The following is a 27694-nucleotide window of genomic DNA, read 5'->3' as shown; positions in this document are numbered from 1 at the left end:
TTACACAAATATGTCAGCAACAACGTTCGGTGTTTAAGTGGATTATGCAGCAAATGTTTCAGTTGTATTCCACAAAAAGGAAAATCGGCCTACTTGTTTAGCAAGCCTTGCAAATAGTGTAATTACGCTATGTAACAAAATTTGAAAAAAATCTGTTCCTGGTTTGAAAGTGTTATTTTCTGTTTCATTGTGTGGCACTTACTTGAAAAGTAGTTGTTATACTCCAGAACCTTGGTTTTTGTGGCTACCACAAACTATGTTGAATTGGTTGAGACTTAAGGAGACATTCATTGAAAACAAGAGCAAAATGTGTTGCAGGATGTCCTGCAAAAATGAAGTGTTTTCAATTTAATAAACCTTTTCCATGTTTGTATGATAGACCCAATTAGGAAATGATATTTATAACTTAGGAATAAAAATCGTGTTACATAGTTTAACTTGTATACTTATTTTATATACCTATATAAAGGTCCCCTGGTGGTGGGGCAGTGTGCTAAAGCGCTGAGCTGCTGAACTTGCAGACCGAAAGGTGCCAGGTTCAAATCCTGGGAGCGGAATGAGCGCCCGCTGTTAGCCCCAGCTCCTGCTAACCTAGCAGTTGGAAAACATGCAAATGTGAGTAAATAGGTACCGCTCTGGCAGGAAGGTAATGGTGCTCCATGCAGTCATGCCGGCCACATGACCTTGGAGGTGTCCATGGACAACGCCGGCTCTTCGGCTTAGAAATGGAGATGAGCACCAACCCACAGAGTCGGTCACGGCTGGACTTAACGTCAGGGGAAAACCTTTACCTTTTTTACCTATATAAGGGTCATGCAAACATTTCTTAGGTGGAAAGGGGTCACTAGTGAAAAGATTTTGAAAAGCCATATGACAGGTATTCATGTGTAACATGGAGTCACACACTTGTCTAGTTTATGGCTATGTAGGGACTGGGACCATGAAAGTTTCCAGTTTCCACATAGCAGGCAGTAGTCACCTCAGCCAAGGGAGATCTGCTCCCATTAACTGAGGCTGGATCTATATAATGCAGTTTCAGAATGCAGAGTAACTTCATTGAACTCCATTATATGGCAGTGTAGACCCATATGATACAGTTCAATGCAGTTAATCTGCATTCTGAAACTGTATTATATTGCAGTGTAGATCCAGCCCAAAAGCGAGTGGCTGATGGTCCCACCCATTTCCCTTGTGTGCGGGGGAATGATGACAGAGACACCTTTCTGCTCGATAGCTTAAGATCATAGTCACATTTGAGAGAAGTGTGTTTATTTATAAATGTTCTGTAATTTTTTCATGACATCATTGCCAATCATTAAAAAATACAAGGCATTTTATAACACTGTAAATCAGTTTGGGAAAGACAACACAAATAAGTGGAGAGAGACTTCTGTTACCACTTAGTGGTCTATGTGTGTTACCTAAATCGGTGTCAAGAGCACAGGTTTTGCATGCTGAAGTTCCTGGTTAAAGTCCGAAGCATCTCCAAATAAAAAAGAACCAGCTAACAGTACCAGTCTGTGTCGAAAATACCAGGCTAAATGGACATTTAGTGCAACATGTTATAAGCGTATGAAAAGAACATAATCGTAGGATGTTTGCTCAAGTCAATCTCATGCCATAGTTGCATCCCTGGTACAATAAGTATACACACACACACAAATCTGGTCTGGATTATGTTCAACACATCTGAGGAAATAGGTTGTAGTTCCTGAAATGATTTTTTTCCATCTTCAAGGTGCCACAGGACTTGTCATTGTCATATCCTTAGTGTGATTATTACCCTATAATAAGGTTTAAACAGATTTTTACAGGACCAGCTCCTACAACACATGAATCAATGAGTACATCAGAGCATTTGAAGCGTGCATTTCCTCCCTGTTCAAAAAACAAAATTGCCTACATTTTACATTCATCACTGCAAAAAAGTGACATTTGAGGAACAAAAATTCCTTTTAAATGAAAGGACAGCTGGAAAAGAACATAAGAGCTCCATCCTATGTCTCTGTAACAGGGCTCATATTTTCAATGCAAAAGGTTCCAAGTTCAATCATTCAATTCCACTTTTTCTTCAATCAACGGCATCTTACAGTAAAAAAAAATCCCTCCTAAACATAAAACATAATATAAAAAATATGTCCTCTTCTCACCCCCCACCCTCACCTCGCAAATTATAGAAATAATCGGTCAGGCTAAGGCAGAGATTTAAAAGCAGTCAATTGTTGGAGGCCACAACCAAAAAGACCCTCTCTCCTGTCACTACTCCCTAATCTTTTCTCACAGGGAATACTTGAAAAAAGGCCAAAGATGATGAGTTCAAGAATAGGCAGGATTGTGATAGAAGTAAACAGTATAAGAGTTAGAATTGCACCTTGAAATGTATCAGCAACTAGTGTTGATGGTCCAGAATGCAAATGATACAGATTCAGAAGTTCTGGTCCCTCTGATCAATTCAGCTGCAGCATTTTGCACTAGCTGCATTTTCTGAACAAACTTCAAAGAATGTACATTGCAATAATCTTATTTGGACATCAGCAAAGCATAGATGGCTGAAAGACAGGTCCCTCTGCGCAGAGCTTGGATCAAACCAGCTAATTCACAATATTTTTTTTCTAGTTGCGTGGCTTTAACTCATTGGTTTTCCTGAATAATTTTGATGTTCATCATAACTTTTCATTAGTTATTCGCTTTGGGGATGTGAATGGCTCTTCCTTAGGAAGATTCATCAGAACGGGAAAGCCTACAAAAACAAATCAGAGTGTTCCTAGACCAAACCTGCAAAAGAATAGCTGGGAAGCATTTGAAGACTTAGGATTGGGGAGAAATGGAGAAAGATCTTAAAAGAAATAAGAATCCTAGAATAGACTAGGGACTTTATCCCACAAGAGGGGGAAATAAAGTTCCTAGGCTTCTGGGATGGTCAGCCATTCCACGTCCTTATCTAGTCAATGCCTGTCTTTCCCTCACTTTCTCCTGCTTTATTCTGTTTGATGGGTAAACGGAGCCCCATGGTGTCCCATCGGAAGTACCCTTATGTCATGTCATGGGCTCCATTTATGAAAAGCATAGAAACAGAAACAGAAACCTAAAGTCATGGGATGAAGTCCTAAGTAAAGTTGAGGGAATGATTTATTATTTAAACCTTAAGTAGCCCTGGGTGTTACCAAATGCTAGGCCTGTCCGGTATGTAAGATGGGCACCCCTTTCTATAATTGGTCTTTGTCAGCAATACATTCTGATTCTCTTCAATTATTTGCATTTGCTGGTTTTATTCTGGGTTTTATTGTGTCTAGTCAGTCCTTTCTATCAATAAGGGATTGGTTCCAGGACTCCACATATAACCAAAAAACCCCACGGATGCTCAATTCCCTCATATAGCGGAACTTTATATAAAGCTTGAGCAACACCTAATCCCCATCAACTTGTCACACCCCAATGGCAATTGCTGCTTGAATGAGGCTCAGCCTCCTGTTGAAAATGTTTGGTGAAACTGGAGCAATTAGTTTGAATTCAAAATATTCTTTTAGTTCAGTTGTTCTCAACCTGTGGGCCCCCAAGTGTTTTGGCCTACAACTCCCAAAAATCCCAGCAAGTTTACCAGCTGTTAGGATTTCTAAGAGTTGAAGACCAAAACATCTGGGGACCCATAGGTTGAGTACCATTGGTTTATTTAAACCTATGTCCTCCTGTTCGCTACACTTAAGTAAATCCTACTGAAAGCTTTTGTAATCCTTTAGTGCGTTTCTTCTAGTTTACACTGTGTAAGGCACCTGGATGATGAACTTTGATTTCTCAATCCCATCTCATTTCCATTTCTTTTGGCTTTATCCTTCTTCTTTTTCCCCAAATGAGTGGTTCAAATACTTTGAGGATTTTGGTGATGCTCCAGTTATTAGTTTGAAGTCAAAGTATTCATTTAGTTTTAACAGTGCTTCCCAACCTTTGGTCCTCCAGGTGTTTTAGACTTCAGTTCCCACAATTCCTAACAGCTGCTAAGCTTGTGGTGATTTCTGGGAGTTGAAGTACAAAACAACTGGAGGACCAATGGTTGGGAACCACTGAGTTAAAACAAGGCTTACCAATGTCTACTCAGACATAAATCCTGCTGAGAGTTTTTGTAATCTTTTAGTGGCTTTAATTCCTACAAAGTGCTGGGCACTTTTCTCTGTTGCCGTCTCCCCTTCTATTCTGTTTTTAATAGATTGAACATTTAGATGGCTTTGGTAAAGCTGAAGATTGGAGCTAACAAACAGACAACTTAAAATCATGACATACTTTTCTTGACTATGTCTTTTCTTTTTTAAAAAAACTACTAAAAACTCTGATTGGTGTAAATGTGAAAAACATATGTTATACAGCTGATCTTAGATTATTCCCTGTTTTTGCCTGTTGCATTTAAAATATGTCAACTCACGACTTAGGTTCCAATAAACATGCACATATAGCATCCTTCCCCAACTTTGAGGATCCTCAGATGTGTTGCATAATTTTTCCCATCACTTTAAATCCCAAATCTGTAATGCATCTGCTTATGGAAGGAAAGAAGACCCTTAAGTTAGCCCGTCCCTCCTGTAGAAAATATTGTGGACAAAGATACATTTGTCTTCTTCACCATTCTATGATTCCTAATAAAATTAAGATAAAATTCAATATGATTTTTAAAGATCCTGACATATGCCCAGTGTCCATGTTTCATGGTACATGCTAGTTATACATACATCATTGTCAATCTTGATGGGATCTACTAAACTCCACAAACACTTTCACAAAGAAGACAGCCTGCAAAACCTCTGTTTCCCTTATAAATCCACCACACTTAGGACATCTTGCAAACAGTTCCATCCCAGTAGTGAATATTCAACTCAGGAAACCAAAAGGTTCATTGTCATTTTGTTGTGTTACTTTTCCTTCCTCGGCTGGCCAAAAGATCTTCATGTCCTCAATCCATGGAGGAAGATGGAGGATATTTCCAGCAGGATGTGAAAAAGAGCTCTCTGAAGATAGATGAACAGCAAGAGATTTCTTTCGTTCATAAAAGCAAATGTAGTCAAACTGCCTGAAAAGAGGGGAACCGTCCATTTAGTCTCAGCACTCTTCCCAACCAGCAGGAAGAAGAAGAAGTGTCATAGACCTGGAAAGTTGAGGAGCAAAAGATGACCATGTCCTTTGCTCCACCAGCCACCGTAAGCATCAATTGCCAGTCAATAAAAGGATTTATTCCATATAGCAATTGATAGTCTAGCGCAAACAATGGATATTAGACCTACGCCACTGTGTGCTTGTCTCATTCCCCCTCCGATGGAAAGATCTTTCCTTCTGCAGCAAATAGGTTGCTTCCGTCAAGCCAGCTCTTCTTAAAGTCAAGCCGAGGGAACATCCATTCTCAAGGTTCGAGGAGAAACAGGCTACTGATGGGGACCGTTCAAATAACCCTTGTCACCTTCAATATCCACCTCTTGATCAGAGTCATCTGAGACTTCAGAGTCAAGCTCCTCCTGAGAGGCGGGTGAGAGGACAAACTGCAGCTGGCCTGGGGAAACTTCTTTTTCAAGTTCAGAACTCAAACAGCCTTCTGGCGTGGGACTAGGATGGTTGTCCTCATTCCCAGACTCTTCTTTTTTGCTGGCCTGAGGATTCTCCTAAAAGCAAACACAGGGAGACATGGGATCAATGCTACCAAGTCACTGGCGGAGCCTTTTTGGAGGAAGGACAACCACCTAGAGAATCCTGTACTGTTCTTATTTGACAGTTTTACTTACCATTATATTGTTGTTAAAATGTTGGTTTAATACATTTAATGTTAAATGTCAATGATGTCTGTTCTATTGTGAATGTATTTTATTTTGTTTATTGTAGAAATTGGGCTTGGCCCCATGTTAGCCGCCCCAAGTCCCTGTGGGGAGATGGAGGCAGGGTATAAAATTATTATTATTACAGTATTATTATTATTTTTCATCCTACTATATGCAAGAATAGTAAGAGACAGCAGTGTGGTACACTAATGTGAATGTTCAGATGACCAGGGTCCAAATCCCCACTCAGCTATGTAAACCTACACAGAGATTGTGCAGAAGGCACCTTCTCAAAGTCTTGGCTTACCATTCCTGGAAAAAAAAATATTGTCCAAAAAACCCTGTTGCTGTTATCTTTTGAGCATTAGTGTTATCATGAGTCAAAACTGACTTGAAGGCACTCAACAGTGAGAAGAAATGTGTTGTTGAAGGCTTTCATGGCCAGGATCACAGGGTTGTTGTATGCTTTTCGGGCTGTATGGCCATGTTCCAGAAGTATTCTCTCCTGACTTTTCGCCCACATCTATGGCAGGCATCCTCAGAGGTTGAGGATGCCTGCCATAGATGTGGGCAAAACGTCAGGAGAGAATACTTCTGGAACATGGACATACAGCCCGAAAAACATACAACAACCCAGTGAGAAGAACGTTGTTACTGGGAAGGATTACTACCCCATCCTGCTCCCAGTCACCTCTATATTCTTGAACTGCCATGCTACAGCACAAACTGCCTAGCAGAGTCCATTGAACACAATTTAATCTTTCTTGTGTCATTAGACAGCTATTAATATTTTGCCATTATGCTGAGAGGAATTACAAAACCCTGCCTGGTGACAGGAGACCAAATTTATTACAAATTCCCTCCAAAGTTTCAAAAACTGTGCAAAACTAAATCTAGAATTTTCTCTAAATTAGTGATATTTTCGGTTTGGTCAAGTAAAGAGTATTTTGAAAGCTCTTTTAACATTTTACAAAGTAATCTGGGTCTTACATAACCCTTCACTCACGAATGTGGATTCCAGGATGGTGTGAGAAGATACAACAAATATCCATACAATGCTCACAGAGTGATAACATTTCGAGAGATAGGACTAACACCATGTGAACAGCACACAGCTGTTAAGTACAGTCAGCCTAAACATATACAGATTTGATTTGACTTGCACATTTGCTTAATATGCCCTCTCTAGGAGTCTCTAGACCGTCCAAAGCAATTCTGATAGAAGTTAACTATAGGGTTGCACTGGAGGTCTAAGTCACGCCTAGAGAAAACCCCTTTCTAAGCATTTATAGCTCCTCCAGAATGATTCAATTGGAAAATGACCAAAGAATTGTGCCTGAGGACCAATGACCCCTAGAGATAGTCTCCCTGGTTTAAAAAAGGCTTAATCCACATTTTCCCCACTTTCACAGGGGTTCTGGACCCCTTAACCTCAACGAATGTGGTGGGACAGTTGTAAATTAAAATGATGGGGAAATTAAAACTTTTTTTATCAGCGCTATAATAATACAATCTAAGTATCAGAGAAGTCTTTTCCAAAATATATTTCAGGATCCAGGCGCTTCCACAGAAAAGACCTCCCTATCTACACTGCCATATCAGATCCAGATTATCTGATTTGAACTGGATTATATGGCAGTTTAGACTCATATAATCCAGTTCAAAGCAGATAATGTGGATCATCTGCTTTGATAATCTTGATTATATGGCAGTATAGAAGGGGCCTAACTCACCTTGCAAGTTATCACAGACACAAACCCCAACTTGTCCTTGATCACATTTAACTGACAAATGTGTTTCCCCTTGTTAAGAGAACTGCATAAACAAACATTTTCTTCCCAATCCTGGAAACAGTTCAACTGGAAACAGAACCAGAAATATCAAGAGATCCTTTCAGGAGTGTTCTTGATTTTTTTAGAGCCCTTTGGAAAAGCCTGATTTTGGGGGACAGGGTGGCTTTCTCCACCAGCACTGTTTGTTTTTTTCTCAAAGTGAAAAGGTTTAACAGCACTTTGCAAATTAAAAAGTAACTTATCAAAAAATTCGCAACCAAGATGTCCCACCATACCTGCTTTAGCCGCCTCCATTTAGCCCGACGGTTCTGAAACCAAGTTTTAACCTATAAAGGTTCAAAGAGGAGAAGACAGAGGCATTAAATAAGAGAAAGATGTAAAAAAAAACCGAAACCAGTAAAGGCAAATCTTAACTGGGGATACCTTTCTTTAGAACAGTAGGTGTAGTAGTTATAGCAGTGAACAACGGAGAACAGGGTTTGAATCCCTGCTCAGCCATAACACCGACTGGGTAACCTTGAGCAAGTACACATGCCTCCTCTGAACAGATTTTGCCAAGAAAATCTTCTAATTTGATTGCCATAGCTTAAAAAAAACAAGCTAAAGATGCGCAGCTTTGACCATGACTACTTTTAAGCAAATCGGTAGTGGCCATGATCCTATTTGCACCTTCACACTGAGCAACAATCTGACAACAGCCCAGCATCCTCAACAGTAAAAAGAGATACGATGAGGCTACAGCTGGACATGATCCACCATGCTTTTAGTGGACTGAAGACCAGGAGGCAGTTTTCCTTACTAAATCCTGGAAGGAGTTAGAAGAAGAGCTTGGACTATAACTCAACTTTGGAACTCCCTGCATAAGGAAGCCAGAATTGCCTCCTCCCTGCTGTCCTTCCAGCGGCAAGCTCAAGCCTTTCTTTTCAGGCAAGCTTTTAAAGAACAAAGTTTTAAAGAATGAGACATGGTGCTGTGTTTTATGTAGTTTAACAGGTTTTCAAATTGTGTTATTGATTTTACCTATAACCCCATAATGTGAACTGCATTATGTGATCAGTGTAGACTCATATAATGCAGACTGAACTGAATTATATAAGTCTACTCTGCCATATAACACTATGCAAAAAAATTGGGGGGGGGGGGGAAATCTGTTCCTGGTTTGAACATCTTATTTCCTGTTTAATTGTGTGGTGCTTACTTTGAAAGTAGTCGTTATTCTCCAGAAACTTTGTTTTTGTGGCTGCCACAAACTATGTTGGATTGGTTGAGACTCTATATAGTTTTTCATTGAAAAACTATAGCAAAACATGCTGCGGAATATCCCACAAAAACAATGATTTTGCAATTTAATAAACTTTTTCCATGTTTTTAGGATAGAACCAATTAGGAAATGACATTTATAACCCAGGAACAAAAATTGTGTTACATAGTGTAATCCAATTCAATCTGCATTATAATGGCATTGTAGATGAGGCCTACATATTTTTAATAGGTTCTGTGCATCGTTCTGTTTTAATGTTTGTTTGCTCTGGGTTTTAGTTGACATATTGCATGACTTGTAGTGTTAGCTACTTTGAGTCTCTTTTGGAAGGAAGGAAGATATTACACTATGTAACACAATTTCCTGGCTTACAAATGTCATTTTCTAATCGGTTCTATCATTTTAAAAAATGGAAAAGGTTTATTAGTTTGTTTTTGTATGACATACTGCAGCAGATTTTGCTATAGTTTTCCAATGAATATCTCATCCAGTCTCAACCAATACAACATAATTTGTGGCAGCCACAAAAATGAAGTTTCTGGAGTAGAACAACTACCAAAACATTTAAAACGAGAATAACACTTTCAAAGCAGGAATAGAACATTTTCAAATTTTGTTACACAGTGTTATTGATGATGCTGATGCTGATATGACATTCAACAGTGGAACTCTCTGCCTTGGAGTCTGGTGGAAGCTTCTTCCTTGGAGGTTTTTAAACAGAGGCTGGATGGCCATCTGTCCAGGGTGCTTTGATTGTGCTTTTCCTGCATGGCAGGGGGTTGGACTGGATGGCCCATGTGGTCTGTTCCAACTCTATTATTCTAGGATTCTAAGAATATAATTCCAACTTTAAAGGCTAGGCCTCCCATTGGCACCGCTCTCACCTGCCTCTCGCTGAGCTGCAGCATCTTGGCCAGGCGCTTCCTCTCGGGAGGCGAGAGGTACTTCTGCGTCTCAAACTTCTTCTCCAGCTCCACGGTCTGGTCGTTGGAGAAGCGCACTTGGCCACCCTTCCGCTTGTGCAGTGGCCTCTGCATGAAGGAGCCCCAGAGCAGTGGCTTCCCTACAGAAGGAGGAGGAGGAAGAAGAAGAGAAGTCACCATCCCACCATCCACTATTTCATAGCATTGAGCCAGGGTAGTCACTGTGCTGTAAACTGCATTCATGACATAAATGCATCCTTTAACTACCTTCTCCTGACTCAGAGGGTGCCAAAGAGACAAGAGAAGGGTACCAAGAGCCTTTGAAAATCCTGACCTCCCCATACATTTCAAAAAGTAGTCATTCCCAAACTCTGGACCTCCAAATGTCCTCACTGGCAAAGAGGGATACACTGAAGATCACTCACATTGAAGATTTTTTTTTCTATTGGCTGGGTGCATATTCATATTGCTAACATTGCCAACCTCTTTTCTTGAACGCCTAAAGTGCATTTCTGCAATGCCCAAATGTTGGGGACTGAAGGAAAATGGAGTTACAGTAGAGACTCACTTATCCAACATAAACGGGCCGGCAGAACGTTGGATAAGTGAATATGTTGGATAACAGGGAGAGATTAAGGAGAAGCCTATTAAACCCAAATTAGGTTATGATTTTACAAATTAAGCACCAAAACATCATGTTATACAACAAATTTGACAGAAAAAGTAGTTCAATACGCAGTAATGCTACATAGTAATTACTGTATTTACGAATTTAGCACCAAAATATCACGATGTATTGAAAACATTGACTACAAAAATGCGTTGGATAATCCAGAAGGTTGGATAAGCGAATGTTGGATAAGTGAGACTCTACTGTACTTACTTTGAAAGTAACAATAATAATAATAATAATAATAATAATAATAATAATAATAATAATAATAATAAAAACTTTATTTATACCCCGCCACCATCTCCCCAACGGGGACTCGGGGCAGCTTACATGGGGCCATGCCCAAAACAATACAATATAAACAGCATATAAAAGAACAACACATCACAATACAATAAGCAATACAATAAATAATAATATCCATTACAAAGTAAAACAAGGAGACAATGAAAAACAAGGGCAGACCACATGAACATTAAGTTAAAACTCGGGGTGAGAGAGACATAAAAATAAAACCACAGCAAACAGGGTCATAAGGTTGTTATACTCATAAGTTGTTATACTCCAGAAACTTTGTTTTTGTGGCTGTCACAAACTATCTTGAATTGGTTGAAACTTGATGAGATTTTCAGCAAAATGTGCTGCAGAATGTCCCACAAAAACAAAGTTTTTGCAGTTTAATAAACTATTTTGAAGTTTTTATGATAGAACCCATTAGGAAATGACATTTTTAACCTAGGTACAAAAATCATGTTACATAGTGTCATTATGTATATGACTCCCCTCAGGGAGATAGGGCGGAATACAAATAAAATATGATGATGATTATTATTATTGTTATTGATATTTATTTATTTATTTATTTACAGCATTTATATTCCGCCCTTCTCACCCCGAAGGGGACTCAGGGCGGATCACATTACACATATAGGCAAACATTCAATGCCTTTTAACATAGAACAAAGACAAGACAAACATAGGCTCCGAGCGGGCCTCGAACTCATGACCTCCTGGTCAAAGTGATTCATTGGAGCTGGTTACAGCTGGCTTGCTCTCCATCCTGCACCACAGCCCGATTGATATTATTTATTAAGGGAAAGCTTTTGTTCCCCAACTACAGTACATCCATGGAATACAGAGTGGGTCTATAAATGGGAGAAATATTCTGGGGCTTGAAGTCTATGGGTGCATCTAGTCTACACTGTATAATGAAGACAGTTTGACACCCCTTTAAATGATGCTGTACAATCCTAGGATTTGTAGTTTTGCCAGAGTGTTGGTGTCTCCGCCAAAACACAAGATTTCACAGCATTAAACCCTGGCAGTTGAAGTGGTATAAAACTAGATTAATTCTGTAGTGTAGATGCCTCCACATGGGTTCAGGGTAGGCCAGTCCCTCCACATCCCCTTTTGACCTCAGGAGTCCTTTTGAGGGGGGGGGGGCAGTTACAGCCGCCCTTGTGTTTCCTGTGAATCTGACTCTCCAAAGGAGAAGAATCACCCCAAACTTCCTCCTTGTTCTCTGGCTGCTTTTCTCCCCAGGCGAGGAAGAAGGCACAGGGTGCGTCTACACTGCAGAATAAATGCAGTTTGATACTGGATCAGTTGCCAGGATGAAAAGCTGTGGAATCGTGAGAGTTGTAGTTTGGTGAGGCACTGGCAGAAAAGGCTAGAGACTACAACTCCCAAGATTCCATGGCATATTTTTATTATTAATAAAATAATTGATAAAATAATTAATAATAATAATAATTTTTTTTTTCGTTTCAGGAGCAACCGGAGTTGCTTCTGGAGTGAGAGAATTGGCCGTCTGCAAGGACGTTGCCCCGGGGACGCCTGGATGTTTTGTGGGAGGCTTCTCTCATGTCCCCGCATGGAGCTGGAGCTGATAGAGGGAGCTCATCCATACTCTCCCCAGGTGGGATTCGAACCTGGCAGCTTTCAGGTCAGCAACCCAACCTTCAAGTCACTTAGTCCACTACGCCATCTGGGGGCTCCTATAATAATAATAAATGCCAATGATAATAAATTATTATTATATTAGTAATAATTTAATATTATCAATATTATCAATATTATTTGAAACACAACAAGATGAGTCCACAGCAGACACTCTGCTGGCTGTTGTATTGGATCACATGTTGGATACTTCCCAAGTGTCTAGGACTGTGTGATGTATCCGCGAATAATGCATGCAGATCCCGGTAAGGTGGCCTTCTGCAGCTGGCAGATGGTAATTTTGTCAACACCGATTGTGTTTAAGTGCAGGCCAAGGTCTTTAGGCACTGCACCCAGCGTGCCGATCACCACTGGGACCAACTTGACTGGCTTGTGCCAGAGTCTTTGCAATTCGATCTTTAAATTCTCATATTGTGACAGCTTTTCCAGATGTTTTTCTTCATTATTATTATTATTACTGATGATGATAATAAAAATCCCCGAAGTCATGATCTAAGGCTCAAATCTAAGGTTGAGCTAAACTACATTAATTCTTCAGAGCAGATGTGCCTAAGGCTTTTATTTATCATCATCATCAAGTTATCACGTCTCATTTAGGATGCATCCACACTGCAGAACTGTTGCACTTTTGACACCATCTTAGCTGCTCTGACCCAGGTCTTCTCTGCCTCGCCAATCTACAACTCCCATCTATATATATAAAAGGGTAATGAAATTTCGGCCTAGGACAAAACAACAAAACTACACATCCCAGAAACACTAAACTTGGCAGCACAACCCCTCATCCATGCTTCTACCTTCATACAACAAAAAATAAAGAAAAATAAAGTCCTAATTAGAGGGAGAGGAATAACTGTTTTTATCCAATTGCTGCCAGTTAAAAGGCTAAGCTCCGCCCACTTGGTCTCCTAGCAACCCACGCAGCCCAGGGGACAGGCAGAGTTAGGCCTCACTAAGGCCTCTTCCACACTGCCTATAAAATACAGATTATCTTATTTAACTGGATTATATGGCAGTGTAGACTCAAGGCCCTTCTACACAGCTATATAACCCATTTATAATCTTATATTATCTGCTTTGAACTGGATTATCTTGACTCCACACTGCAATATAATCCACTTCAGTGTACAGTCGGACACAACTGGACTTAATGTCAGGAGAAAACCTTTACCCTTTACCTTAACTACCACCAATTCCTCAATACTTTATTTCCCATACCACCATACTTCGCCACAGCAACGCGTGGCCGGGCACAGCTAGTGTATCTATATAAACCATTCAGCCATGCTGGTGAAAAGGAGTGTCAAACCACACTGATTCCACAATGTGGATGCACTCTTAAAACACTAAGGCCACTTCCACACAGCTGTATAAAATCCACATTGAACAGGATTACATGGCAGTGTGGACTCAAGATAACCCAGTTCAAAGCAGACATTGTGGATTATCTGCCTTGATATTCTGGGTTATATGGCTGCATAGAAGGGTCCTGAGAGCCTTGGTTGAGTCACACTCTCTCAGCCTCAGAGGAAGGCAATGACAAAACTCTTCTGAACTAATTGTGTCAAGAAAGGCTCATTATAGGGTCACATCTCTTAAAGGAACAGAACAACAACAAAGGAACACAGATCTAGTCCGACACTATAACCACTATAATTTAAAGGACCCTACTCCTGTCATCATCATCATCATCATAGCAATGATTATGAAGATGATGATAATCTAAGGCTCAAAGCACTACATCACATGCGTAGTGAGGCTTACTTCTAAGAAAATCTGCTTAAATTGGAACGAACCACATAGAAATTGTTGAGACTTACTTCCCAGTATTAAAAATATACTAACACAACTAATTCATTTCACTTCCGCCACTAGCATAAACTGCAAGATAACAAAATATAATAATAAAGGTTCTGGAGGATTGACTCTCTTCATAAATACATTTTGCAAAACTGATTCGAGAAAGAGAAGAAATACATTTGTTAATACATTTGTCCTTGTTTTAAGACAAGCAAATGGACTACTGACAAACTCTCATCAACGCCTGCATTTATATTGGTAGGAAATCCTAGATTTGCAAAGTATACCTTGCATGATAAGAACATGGGTCCCAATGGACACATGTACCCAAATATTATTTTGGTTACAGACAATACTATAGTATTTGTCATATAATATTTGGCTAGAATATAAATACAAAAAATACTAAAATATTTGGCATATAATATTTGACTAGAGTATAAATACTAAAAATCCTATAAAATTTGGCTAGAATATAAATACTAAAATATGATAATATTTACCTGTGATCTAAATACTATAAATACTATAATATTTGGCTGGAATATAAATACTATAATATTTGACTAGAATATAAATACTAAAATACAATAATATTTGTCTATAATCTAAATACTATAAATACTATAATATTTGGCATATAATATTTGGCTAGAATATAAATACAAAAAATACTAAAATATTTGGCATATAATATTTGACTAGAATATAAATACTAAAAATCCTATAAAATTTGGCTAGAATATAAATACTAAAATATGATAATATTTACCTGTAATCTAAATACTATAAATACTATAATATTTGGCTGGAATATAAATACTATAATATTTGACTAGAATATAAATACTAAAATACAATAATATTTGTCTATAATCTAAATACTATAAATACTATAATATTTGGCATATAATATTTGGCTAGAATATAAATACAAAAAATACTAAAATATTTGGCATATAATATTTGACTAGAATATAAATACTAAAAATCCTATAAAATTTGGCTAGAATATAAATACTAAAATATGATAATATTTACCTGTAATCTAAATACTATAAATACTATAATATTTGGCTGGAATATAAATACTATAATATTTGACTAGAATATAAATACTAAAATACAATAATATTTGTCTATAATCTAAATACTATAAATACTATAATATTTGGCATATAATATTTGGCTAGAATATAAATACTATAATATTTGGCTGTAATATGTTTTGGCATTGGAGGGCATAAAAAAGAAAGGCTGCTTTTTTTCAGATTTTTCCCTCCTTTTAAAATTGTTATTAGTATATTATACAATCTGGGTTGCTGTGAGTTGTCCGGGCTGTATGGCCATGTTCCAGAAGCATTCTCTCCTGACGTTTCGCCCACATCTATGGCAGGCATCCTCAGAGGTTGTGAAGGGCTTTCTGGGAAGAAGTAGTATTCCAAGTTTCTATAGCTACAAGAAGGTGAGAAATTAGAGGAAATATATTCACAGTGGGATGAGGATGGGAAAGAGATCATGACCCCGAGGTTAAACACTTTACCTCCAGATCATAAACTAATTGGGGAATATGAAAGTTGGAAGCAGCACTTAGCTTCTGTTCTAATTTATTTCTCATTTACCTCCCTACATCTTCTCCCTGTTCATGACCACCCGGCTTCCCTTTTCCTTCTGAATGTTGCTGCAAGGTACAGATGTACTTGGGGGTTACAGTACTGTTGTATTAAGAATTGCAAAACTCGGTGTGCGGGAAGTATGAGGGTTGAATGAAAAGTAATGCCTACACCTTCGTAACTCCTCAGCAGATGGCAGTCCTGGTATGCAGCAGGTATGGCTTGTTCAGTAGACTCTCCTCTACAGTTCCATTTGGCGGGAAGCCTTAGCATTGAACAGCAGTGTTGTTAAAGTGCGAAGTATGGAACCCTGCACAGATGGTCGGTCAATGCAACTTAAGGAGATGGGAGATGGGGCGGGGTATAAAAATAAAATTATTATTAATATTATAATATTATTATAAGCAACGTGCAGTCACCGAATTCTTGACAGCAGAATGTGTCACCCCAAAGGAGGTTCATCAGTGAATGCAAGCGGGCGAGTAAGTTTAAAGATGTTGAGGTGGGAACATCTGACTTGTGTGACAAACAAAGAGTTGGACCTCCTGTGACAGCAACCACCAAGTTTCATAAGCAAAAGGTTGACAGATTGATTCAGGAGAGAAATTTCAAGCATCATCAGCATTTCACAAGAACGTGTGGGTCACATTATTGCTTTGCAAATGTATCAGGAGCCTGGTTTATGGTTAACACTTAAAAATAACAGTTAGGTAATTAATGGTGAATTGCTACAGAGATCCGGCTGAGTACAGGCCATCTCCATGTTAATTTCAAATAAGCTCATCCTGGTCAACGCTATTATGTTAAATACCATTGAGAGCAATAATGGTGATGGAGACTAGGCAGTTGTGAGGTCTGTTGGAAACTAGGCAAATGGGGTTGATATATCTGTGGAATGTCCAGAGTGGAAGAAAGAACTCTTGTCTGTTTGAGGCAAGTGTGAATGTTGCAGTTGGTCACCTTGATTAGCATTGAATGGCCTTGCAGCATCAAAGCCTGCCTGCGTCCAACCTGGAATAATCCTTTGTTGGGAGGTGTTGACTGGCCCTGATGATTTCTTGTCTTCTGAGTGTTGTTCTTTATTACTGTCCTGATTTTAGAGTTTTTTAAAAAAAATACTTGTGGCAAGATATTGTCCATTTTAATTGTTTCCTCCTTTCCATCGACATTGTCCACAGGCTTGTGTATTTCAATGGCTTCTATACAATCTGTTATTGTTGTACAATCTGTTATTAAGATGATCCTCCACATTTAAAAAGGATGTTATTATATAACTTAGGTTTTGCTTGTGTTTTCACCTTGGCAAACCGCCTTGAGGTGCTTCTTGGTCCAAGGGCGACACAGAATAAATAATAATAATAATAATAATAATACAATTTATTTGGGGAGTGGTCTCTAAACTTTTATCCAAACCTTTCGTTTAATCAAATGTGTGTTCGTTTCTATTTATTGATCAGTTTGCTACATATTGTATTATATTTTGTGCTTTATTTGGATGATTTAACAATTGCATTGCAGTTTTACATTTTAGATTCCTTCCTTCCTTCTCTGTATGTGTTTATCTATATGCACATCTCTTTCAGATTGTACCCTTTTTACTTGTCAAGCATTGTACATTGATGGCGCTAGATAAACAAAACGATATAATCATTACCATCACAATTAAAGAGCACTTTATACTCCACCCTTGTTGTCTTCCCTGGTTGCTAATAAACAACTTAGAAAACCTAGCTGCAGACACACACACACACACACACCCCTCCTCAGCACATCTGAAGCTTGATCTGCACTGCCAAATAACACAGTTTAATCCAGCAGCAGATGGCTGCTTTATATATATGCCTTTCCTTAGAAGTAAACTCTGTTTTAACTAACTTCCCAGTAAGTCTAATAGCTATGTGTCTTAAATGATTGTATCTATTATATTTTAATTATATTGGAACCTGCTTCAATCTTTGGGGAGGAGCTCTTAAGAAAAATCTTTACTATTATTTCTATTGTTAATATTTGTTATCTGTTGTGTTTCACTTATGTTGGAACCTGCTTTGAGCCTTGGGGAGAAGCTGTTAAGAAAAATAATTACTATTGTGTCTATTATTATTTCTTATCTATTGGATATATATTTGAATAGTCCCACTTTTGTATACTTGAATAGTCCCACATTTGTTCTGTAATTGATATGTTGTGTGTTCATGTTAATATGTTATTAAATTATTTTTGTTATACATTTTAATTGTATGTTAACTGTTGTTTTTAGGGCTCTGTCCCCATGTAAACCGCCCAGTCCCTTTGGGGAGATGGAGGTGGATTATAAGAAATAAATTATTATTATTATTATTATTATTATTATTATTATTATTATTATTATTATTATAGTTGTTATCTATAATACTGTAATCATGTTGAAACCAGCTTCCAGCTTTGTGGAGGAGCTGTTAAGAAAAAGCATTGCTATTATTTCAATTATTTATATTATTATTAATAATAATACATTTGTTATCTATTGTATGTGTGTATGTATGTGTGTGTGTTTGAATATATATATATATACACACACACACACACACATATATACACATACACATACACACTCTATTGCATTTTATGTTGGAAGCTGATTCCAGCCTTAGGGAGGAGCTGTTAAGAAAAAGTATTACTATAATTTCTAGTATTAGTATTATTAATACATTTTTCATCTATTGTATATGTGTGTATATATGTGTGTGTGTGTATATGTATGTGTGTATGTTATCTATTGTATTTTATGTTGGCATCTGCTTTGATCCTTAGGGAGGGGCGGTTAAGAAAAATAATTACTATAATTTCTATTATTAGTACTGTATTAGTATTATTAATACATTTCTTATCTATTGTATATGTGTGTGTATATGTGTGTTATCTATTGTTTTTATGTTGGCATCTGCTTTGAGCCTCGGGAAGGAGCTGTTAAGAAAAATCATTGCTATTATTTCTGTTATTATTACTATTAATAGTAATATTAATAATGATAGTAATATATTTGTTATCTGTTGTATTTTAATTATATTGGAAAGAACCTGCCTCGAGCTGTTATTATGATTACTGTAATTTGTACAGTAGTTTGAGCTCTGGAGGAAGACGCTGCGGGTGCATCTCCACTATAGAATTAATGCAGTTTTGACACCGCTTTGAATCGCCCTGGCTCATGCTATGGAATTCCGGGTCTGCCCCAGATCCAAACCACAGATCCCAGGATTCCGTAGCATTGAGCCAAGGCAGTTTAAATTTCTGCTTCCTTTCTGGAGATCTACGATGGATCAGAGCAATTCAGTCTCTTGGGAAGTTCAGGAATCGAAGGTTTAGGATACAAGACGGTGTTGGCTATGCATTTACATTTTGGAACGAATTAAGTTGGACAGGAAGGGAAATTCACTCCTGGAAGAATTATCCTGAGGGAAAGGTGTCTCCACTGGGGCTTTCTCGCCAATCCTTGTTTCCACAACAAGCCACATTATTCCAGATCTAATGAGCACAGCCTGTAGCTGTTTGTGTTTCTGTCTGATCTCCCGGCGCGCTTTGGAGGGGAATAAAAAAAGGCAAACATTGTTCTCCAAGATTTCGTTTGCGTCAGGCTTTAGCAATTCGGGCGAAAACAAGCCTTTTCTTTTCTCCTCAGCCATCCCTTATGGGTTTGGTTTTTTTTTTAATTTTGGAAGGAAGCAACAAGTTATTTTAGCTGTCACACAACCCCATCCCGCGCAGAGGAAATGAACAATATCAGAAAAACGGATCCAGGCTATCAGAAGCGGAGTGTTTCCTGAATTTGTCTGTATTGAGGATGTCGATAAAATAATCAGCAGCGTGCACGAAGGGCCCGAGGAAGCAGCCTGCGCCGGGAAGGCAGGAAAGAACGCTTTTAACAGCTTCTGAAACCAGATTGACTCCTATCGAGGGCTCAAGATATCCGGGAAGGGAGGAAAAGCCTCTCAAGCCAAGCCCGCAATCCCAAACACTCCCCAATCAATGCAGGGGTGCCTCTGTTCACCTTTCCCTGGACTATCCAAAGCTAGCTCTATCTATCCGTCTATCTGTCTGGGTTGCTGTGAGATTTCCGGGCTGTATGTTCCAGAAGCATTCTCTCCTGACTTTCCCCTGCATCTGCAGCTTCAAAGCCTGGTTGCGTCCAAGCCAGAGGAATCCTTTGTTGGGAGGTGTTAACTGGCCCTGATGGTTTTTGGTCTGGATTTCCCCTGTTTTCTGAGTATTGTTCTTTATTTACTGTCCTGATTATAGAGGTTTTTTAAATACTGATAGCCAGATGTTGTTCATTTTCATGGTTTCCTTGACATTGTCCACATGCATCTATGGAAGGCAACCTCAGAGGTTATGAGGTCTGTTGGAAACTAGGCAAGTAAGGTTTATATACAGTAGAGTCTCACTTATTCAAGCTAAACGGACTAGCAGAAGCTTGGATAAGCGAATATCTTGGATAATAAGGAGGGATTAAGGAAAAGCCTATTAAACATCAAATTAGGTTATGATTTTACAAATTAAGCACCAAAACATCTTATACAACACATTTGACAGAAAAAGTAGTTCAATATGCAGTAATGTTATGTTGTAATTACTGTATTTACGAATTTAGCACCAAAATATCACGATATATTGACTACAAAAATGGCTTGGATAATCCAGAGGCTTGGATAAGCGAGGCTTGGATAAGTGAGACTCTACTGTATCTGTGTAAGGTCCAGGGTGGGAGAAAGAATTCTTGTCTGTTGGAGGCAAGTGTGAATGTTGCCATTAATCACCTTGGTTAGCATTGAATAGCCTCGCAGCTTTAAAGCCTGGCTGCTTCCTGCCTGGGGAATCCTTTGTTGGGAGGTGTTACCTGGCCCTGATTGCTTCCTGTCTAGAATTCCCTTGTTTTCAGAGTATTGCTCTTTATTTCTATCTTGATTTACAAAAACGGTTTGCTGTGACAGTGCCCATGCACCTTTGCTCTCAGGAATGTTAGAGATATATAAGATTGAAGGAAAACATGCATAACATAAAGAAATCTATCTTGTCCAGTGTTAGAGACAAGATAGGTTCTGTAGGTTTGTTCTTAAACTGAATTTGGTTGTAAATCAGGTACATCTTAAGTGTAGCTCTAGTCAGAGAGAGAGGGAGAGGGAGAGGCAGGGAGGGAGAGAAGCTCTGGTCCTATCTATCTATCTATCTATCTATCTATCTATCTATCTATCTATCTATCTGAAACACAGCCGAATCAATGCATGGGTGAGAGATCTTTATCTATCTATCCCTCCCAATGCTATCCAAAGCTCCCTCTATATATATCCAAAGATATATTGACACACACACACACACACTAGAGTCTCGCTTATCCAACATAAACAGGGCAGGCAGAACACTGGATAAGCGAAAATGTTGGATAATAAGGAGGGATCAATTAAAAGCCTATTAAACATCAAATTACATTATGATTTTACAAATTAAGCACCAAAACAACATGTCTTACAACACAAAGTGACAGAAAAAAAGTAGTTCAATACACGGGAACTTTATGTAGTAATTACTGTATTTACGAATTTAGCACCAAAACATTGCAATGTAGTGAACACACTGACTACAAAAACATCGACTGCTACAAGGCAGACCGCGTTGGATAATACAGAACGTTGGATAAGCGAGACTGTGCTGTATATATGCAATATAGTCTTTCTTCTGCCTCATTAATCTACAAAAAGCCCAAGCAGAGAAGGCTTACAAAACGACAGTTATAGAATAAAAATAATACTAATAGTAATAATAATAATAATAATATAGTAATATAACATTACTATAAGTAGTTATATGATTGTTGTATTATTATTACTTTATTTTTGCACCCGCCGCCACCATCTCCCCGAAGGAGGGGACCAAACCCAGAGCATACAAACGAAATTTGCCAACAGTTACCGTTATTCGATATTATGGAGCCTCAGCAATATTAATGGTGCCAAAGTGCATTAATTGCACAGTGTGGATGCACTCAGGGATACTGAAAACAAGCCACACTCAGTCCTTGTAGATTTGCGGCTTTCGCATTCTATTATTATTATTATAATAAAATAATTAATGATAGTAATTAATAATAATTAATAATTAATACTATAATTATTAATGTTATTATATTATTATCTGTTAGCTTATTGTTATTACTTTCGTTTGCTTATTGTTGCTGTTTATATTCTCTCCCAGGACTGGGACCTAGAGACTTAGCCACTGTTGTTTACACTTGGGGAGGAATTTGAATGCCTAAAACTCTATTTCTAAATACTTCCCTTATGTTTAAAGGCGCTGTAATTCTAGAGAAAGTAAATTGATGCAGTGGTTTGAACGACGACAAGAGACTGGAGTTCGAATCTCCTCTGGCCCTGAAAACCCCGCGGGCGACCACTGAGCAAGTCACACTCTCTCAGCCCCAGAGGAGGGCAAAGGCAAAACAAACCGTGCCAAGAAAACAGCCATAGGTTTACTCTAAGTCAGGAAAGGGCTGGAAAAACACCAACAACAAATGCTGGAAATGTCAGGATTGGAGGAAAATGTGATGCGGGACCAGTAGAGTTATTTTGGAGGGCTCCTTTGCATTTCGCTTCGAACGGGCTTGAATCTGAATCTGACTGTTTATAACCCACCCCGAAATTAAATCCGTTGATTGGAAAAACTAATTCCTGCTGCGACCCTTGGCGGAGGCGTTGAAAAACTAAGTCCTGTCTCAGCGTGCATCTACATTGGCGAATTAATGCAGTTCGACACCACTTTCATCGCCTCAACTCAATGCTATGGGACGATTGGAGCTTTTAGTTTTAGGCGGCCTTCAGGCTTCCTTACCAAAAGTTCTACAAATCCCAGTTTGTAGTTTTGAGCCATTGCCAATTCAAACTGAATTAATGTTATGATGGACCTTGAGAACCAAAATCTCGAGTAAGCAACGCCTCAAGGTCGCGTTCTAGATTCGGATCCTGCTCGTTTTGAAACACGTGTCTGCCAGGAAACTCATTCCGACGTGCAAAAACGCGTGTTAGGGTCAGGATTGCGTTTTTTGTTTGATTGTTCGTTGCAAATTGGAAACCAGCGTAAACTCCGTTTCCACCAAATACAAGGTAGTAACAAGAAAGGTTGAAATTCTCCAGGACTCTGGGGTCGCTGAATAAAATACCACGTATTCTGCTTTGAACTGGGTTTATATGCCAGTATGGACTCAGATAAACCAGTTCAGATATTGTGGGATTTTCTGCCTTGATATTCTGGGTTATATGGCTGTGTGGAAGGACCCTGGGTAACCCGGTGCCTCTACCTTGTAGAATTAAGAAATTTTCGATACCACTTTCACTGCCACGACTCAATATAATTTCACAAAGTCTTTTATTGCCCCGCTAAGGCCTTGATATGATCCCAAGAAAAGCCAGGACAGTCTTGCTTTGGAGGAAGAAAGAAAAAACCTGAATGAGTCCAAACAAACAATGTCTAAAGGATGAAGGCTGTTGGGATGAAAAGTAAGAGAAAGTCGTGCTTGTTCTCAAAAGCCTTTTTTTTTTCTGTCGGCCACATGCTGATTCTTTTACGCAATTGTTCTTGAAAGAGAGGAAACAGGAACACGCGCTCTTTAAGGGGACAAAATAGAGCTCTGCATTCATTCTAGGTGAGGAGCCCTGCTTCATGGCAGGACTTAGATCCCAGGGCCTTATATGGTCCGTTATATAGATTCAAGGCCCTTCCACACAGCCATATAATCCAGAATATCAAGGCAGAAAATCCCACAATATCTGCTTTGAACTGGGTTATCTGAGTCCACACTGCCATATATTCCAGTTCAAAGCAGATAATGTGGGATTTTATTCAGCTGTATGAATAAAGACCTCTATTTTCCCTAAACTGGGATTTTTAGTGCCTCCCAGTCCTTCACAGTTTGCCCTATGGATGGTCCCTCTTGCCCTCTCAAAATAAATGAAGGAGAGGAAATCCCTCTAATTTAAATAGTTACACTATGGGCTGCTTTGCCTGACTCTCCCGTTGCCTTATTATTATTAATAATTATTATTATTTTATTATGACACAGCAAACAAGATAGATATGCTGGATTATTATTATTATTATTGGTTTAAATATAACAAGGAAAATAGCATTAATAATAATAATAATAATAATACTCCTTCCCAGACTCTTGTTAGATTTAAACCAGTTCCTCCCAGTTTGGTCTACTTCTTCCCTCTTTCAAGGGCCTCTTCCACATCGCTGTATAAAACCCACATTGAACTGGATTATACGGCAGTGTGGACTCATAACCCAGTTCAAAACAGATATTATGGATGATCTGCCTTAATATTCTGGGTTGTATAGCTGTGTAGAAGCCCAACCTCTATTTAAAATAAACGAAGGAAGGAATCCTACAACTTCATCTTTCTCTCTAATTGTATTAACATAATAATAATAATAATAATAATAATAATAATAATAATAATAATAATAATAAATAATTGTAAAATGGGCTGCTTCCTAAAAATAAAGCTGGCTCCAAATGAATTAGAGGAGTAGAGCACTCTTCCACTGAGTTGAATACAATCCAGATTATCTGCTTTGAACTGGGATGATGATGATAATAATAATAATAATAATAATAATAATAATAATAATAATAATAATAATCGTCATCATCATCATAATTACTCCATTTGTACCTGTCCTATATCCCTGAGAGGACTCAGAGCAGTTTCCAACAAAAGTAATAAAATGCAAAACATTCAATGCCGAACACAGACAATGATAAATCAAATCAAAACAGTGTATAAAACAATCTCAAAATAAATTTATAAAACTAAACAAAAAAGAAGACATAATTGAACTTAAACATAATATAATTAAATAGTATATTTTGTGAAGCTCAGTCATTAGTGATAAACATAAGCCAGCAAGAAAATTAAGAATTAAAATTGTATATTACAGTGTGGAATCAGATAACCCAGCCCCCTTCCACACAGCTGAATAAAATCCCCCATTTTCTGCTTTGAACTGGGATATATGGCAATGTGGGCTCAGACAGCCCAGTTCAAAGCAGATATTGTGGGATTTTCTGCCTTGATATTCTGCTGTGTGGAAGGGCCCTTAGGTGCCCTTTAAGAGAGGAAAGAGAGATGGTGAGGATGATGATGATAAATCTGTATTTATATCCCGCTTTTCTCCCTCACAGGTCTTACAACATATTAAAATCATGGAAATAATCCAAATACATTGATCAAAGTATAAAACATCATAAAATAGTTTAAAACAATAATATATATTCACATTCTTGTGGCATCAGATCATATTGTACTTTGTTCCAGTCCATAAACATTATGGTGTTTCTTATTGCTCCAGCTTAATTTCCTTCACTACTGTTTATGATAATAGTAATAATAACAATAGAAACTCCAGCCAGACTCCTGTCACCCCCAAACCAGAGCCCTTCCACACAGCCATATAACCTAGAATATCAAAGCAGAAAAATCCCACAATATCTGCTTTGAACTGGGTTATCAGTGGACCCTTCCACACAGCCATTTAATGCAGAAAATCCCACAATATTTGCTTTAAAATGAGTTATCTATGGGCCCTTCCACACAGCCATATAACCCAGAATATCAAGGTAGAAAATCCCATAATATCAGCTTTGAACTGGGTTATCAGTGGACCCTTCCACACAGCCATTTAATGCAAAAAAAAATCCCACAATATCTGCTTTAAAATGAGTTATCTATGGGCCCTTCCACACAGCCATATAACCCAGAATATCAAGGAAGAAAATCACATAATATCAGCTTTGAACTGGGTTATCAATGAACCCTTCCATTTAACGCAAAAAAAACACAGCCATTTAACGCAAAAAAAAAATCCCACAATGTCGGCTTTAAAATTAGTCATCTGTGGGCCCTTCCACACAGTCATTTAATGCACAAAATCCCACAATATCTGCTTTAAAATGAGTTATCTATGGGCCCTTCCACACAGCCATATAACCCAGAATATCAAGGTAGAAAATCCCACAATATCGGCTTTGAACTGAGTTATCTATGGACCCTTCCACGCAGCCATATAACCCAGAATATCAAGGCAAAAAATCCCACAATATCTGGTTAGAACTGGGTTATCTATGGGCCCTTCCACAAAGACCTATAACCCAGAATGTCAAGGCAGAAAATGCCACAATATTTGCTTTGAACTGGGTAACCTGAGTCCACACTGCCATATAATCCAGATCGAATCAGATATTGTGGGATATTATTCACTGTGTGGAAGGTGCCCCAGTTGCTCCCAGTTTGTCCCATCACCCTCTAATGGTCCACCTCCCCACCTGAACACACTCCAATGGAAGTATTTCATTGTAATTGTAATGGGATAGTAATGTAACAACGCAGCCTAATGTTGATTGTTTTACTCACCCAGGGGGTCGTGGCGGATGAGCGCATGCGCGTAGTCGGACCGCGGGAACGGATACAGGGGCCCGGTTCCCGCCGCGGCTGCATAGGCGCCGGGGGCCCCGTAGTGGGCGGCGGCGGCCATCGGGTGGGCGAAGGCGGCGTGGATGGGCGTGGGCTCGTAGATGGGGGTCCGGTAGGAGGCCACCAGGCTGGTGAAGGAGGAATTGGGCGAGGGCAGCGTGGGCGGCGGAGGGGGCATCGGGGGCGCGCCTCGGCCCAGGATGTCCTCGATGTAGAAGGGCGTCGGGTGCGGCGCCTGCAGCAGAGGGCTGGGCGCGAACAGCGGTGGCTGGTACTGCATGGCCGGCAACGAGAGCCTGCTTCCTCGACGAGGGTCCCAAAGCCAGTGCCACAGGTCTCTTTCTTCACAGCCTCAAGGGAGGAGGAGCCACTCCCTGACAGGCCCCGCGGAGAGCCAATCCGGAGGCAGACCCCCCTCCGGGGAGCCACGCCCACCGCGGGGACTGGCCACGCCCTCCCACCCCTTCTAATACACATTGGGTGAGAAGGACGTGCGTATGGGGCAGAGTGGTGTAGTGGATGGAGCGCCGCGTTAGGACTCTGGCGGCACGGGTTCGAATCCCCACTCGGCCAGGTCTCCATTCATCCTGCATTATTTGATCAGTTACAAAGACTCCTATAATGCAATTTAACTCCTTTGCAGTGTGGACAAGACACTAACTGATCAAGCGAAACCTACTCCATCTACCCTGTATTACATAGCAGTATTACAATAGAGTCTCACTTATCCAACATAAACGGGCCGGCAAAATGTTGGATAAGCGAATAATGTTGGATAATAAGGAGGGATTAAGGAAAAGCCTATTGAACATCAAATTAGGTTATGATTTTACAAATTAAGCATCAAAATATCATGTTATACAACAAATTTTTGCAGAAAAAGTAGTTCAGTACGCAGTAATGCTATGTAGTAATTACTGTATTTACGAATTTAGCACCAAAATATCACGATGTATTGAAAACATTGACTACAAAAATGCGTTGGATAATCCAGAAGGTTGAATAAGCGAGACTCTACTGAATTACTAACATTTACTACAGCATGTGCTGGCATATTGACTGTGCCTCCATTTCAACAGATACAATGGAGTGTTATCAAAGCATTTGGCACTGTGTGCTATCTTGTATCTCCTACTGAATAATGAATGAATGAGTGAATGACTACACCTACAAATACAATATACTTCGTGTTGTCGAAGGCTGGGTTGCTGCTGTGAGTTTTCCGGGCTGTATGGCCATGTTCCAGGAGCATTCTCTCCTGACGTTTTGCCCACATCTATGGCAGGCATCCTCAGAGGTTGTGAGGTCTGTTGGAAACTAGGCAAGTGGGGTTTATATATCTGTGGAATGTGGGAGAAAGAACTCTTGTCTGCTTGAGGCA

The 27694-nt window shown here is 39.1% G+C and overlaps 1 protein-coding gene across 1 annotated transcript; it reads right to left on the bottom strand.

Annotated features, from left to right (window-relative positions):
* Window positions 1–1252: 1252 nt before the first annotated feature.
* Window positions 1253–26676, bottom strand: hhex (hematopoietically expressed homeobox). The gene is made up of 4 exons (XM_003223777.4): window positions 26254–26676; window positions 9731–9909; window positions 7861–7911; window positions 1253–5639 (listed from the first exon to the last, which is right to left on the bottom strand). Exons 1-4 carry the CDS (start codon window positions 26591–26593, stop codon window positions 5406–5408), a joined length of 804 nt encoding a protein of 267 aa, XP_003223825.1. The 5' UTR covers window positions 26594–26676; the 3' UTR covers window positions 1253–5405.
* Window positions 26677–27694: the final 1018 nt, after the last annotated feature.

The sequence above is a fragment of the Anolis carolinensis genome, chromosome 3, assembly GCF_035594765.1.
Source record: "Anolis carolinensis isolate JA03-04 chromosome 3, rAnoCar3.1.pri, whole genome shotgun sequence".
NCBI lineage: Eukaryota > Metazoa > Chordata > Lepidosauria > Squamata > Dactyloidae > Anolis > Anolis carolinensis.
Note: the sequence above shows the minus strand (reverse complement) of the source record. Positions and strands in the feature narration are given on the sequence as shown.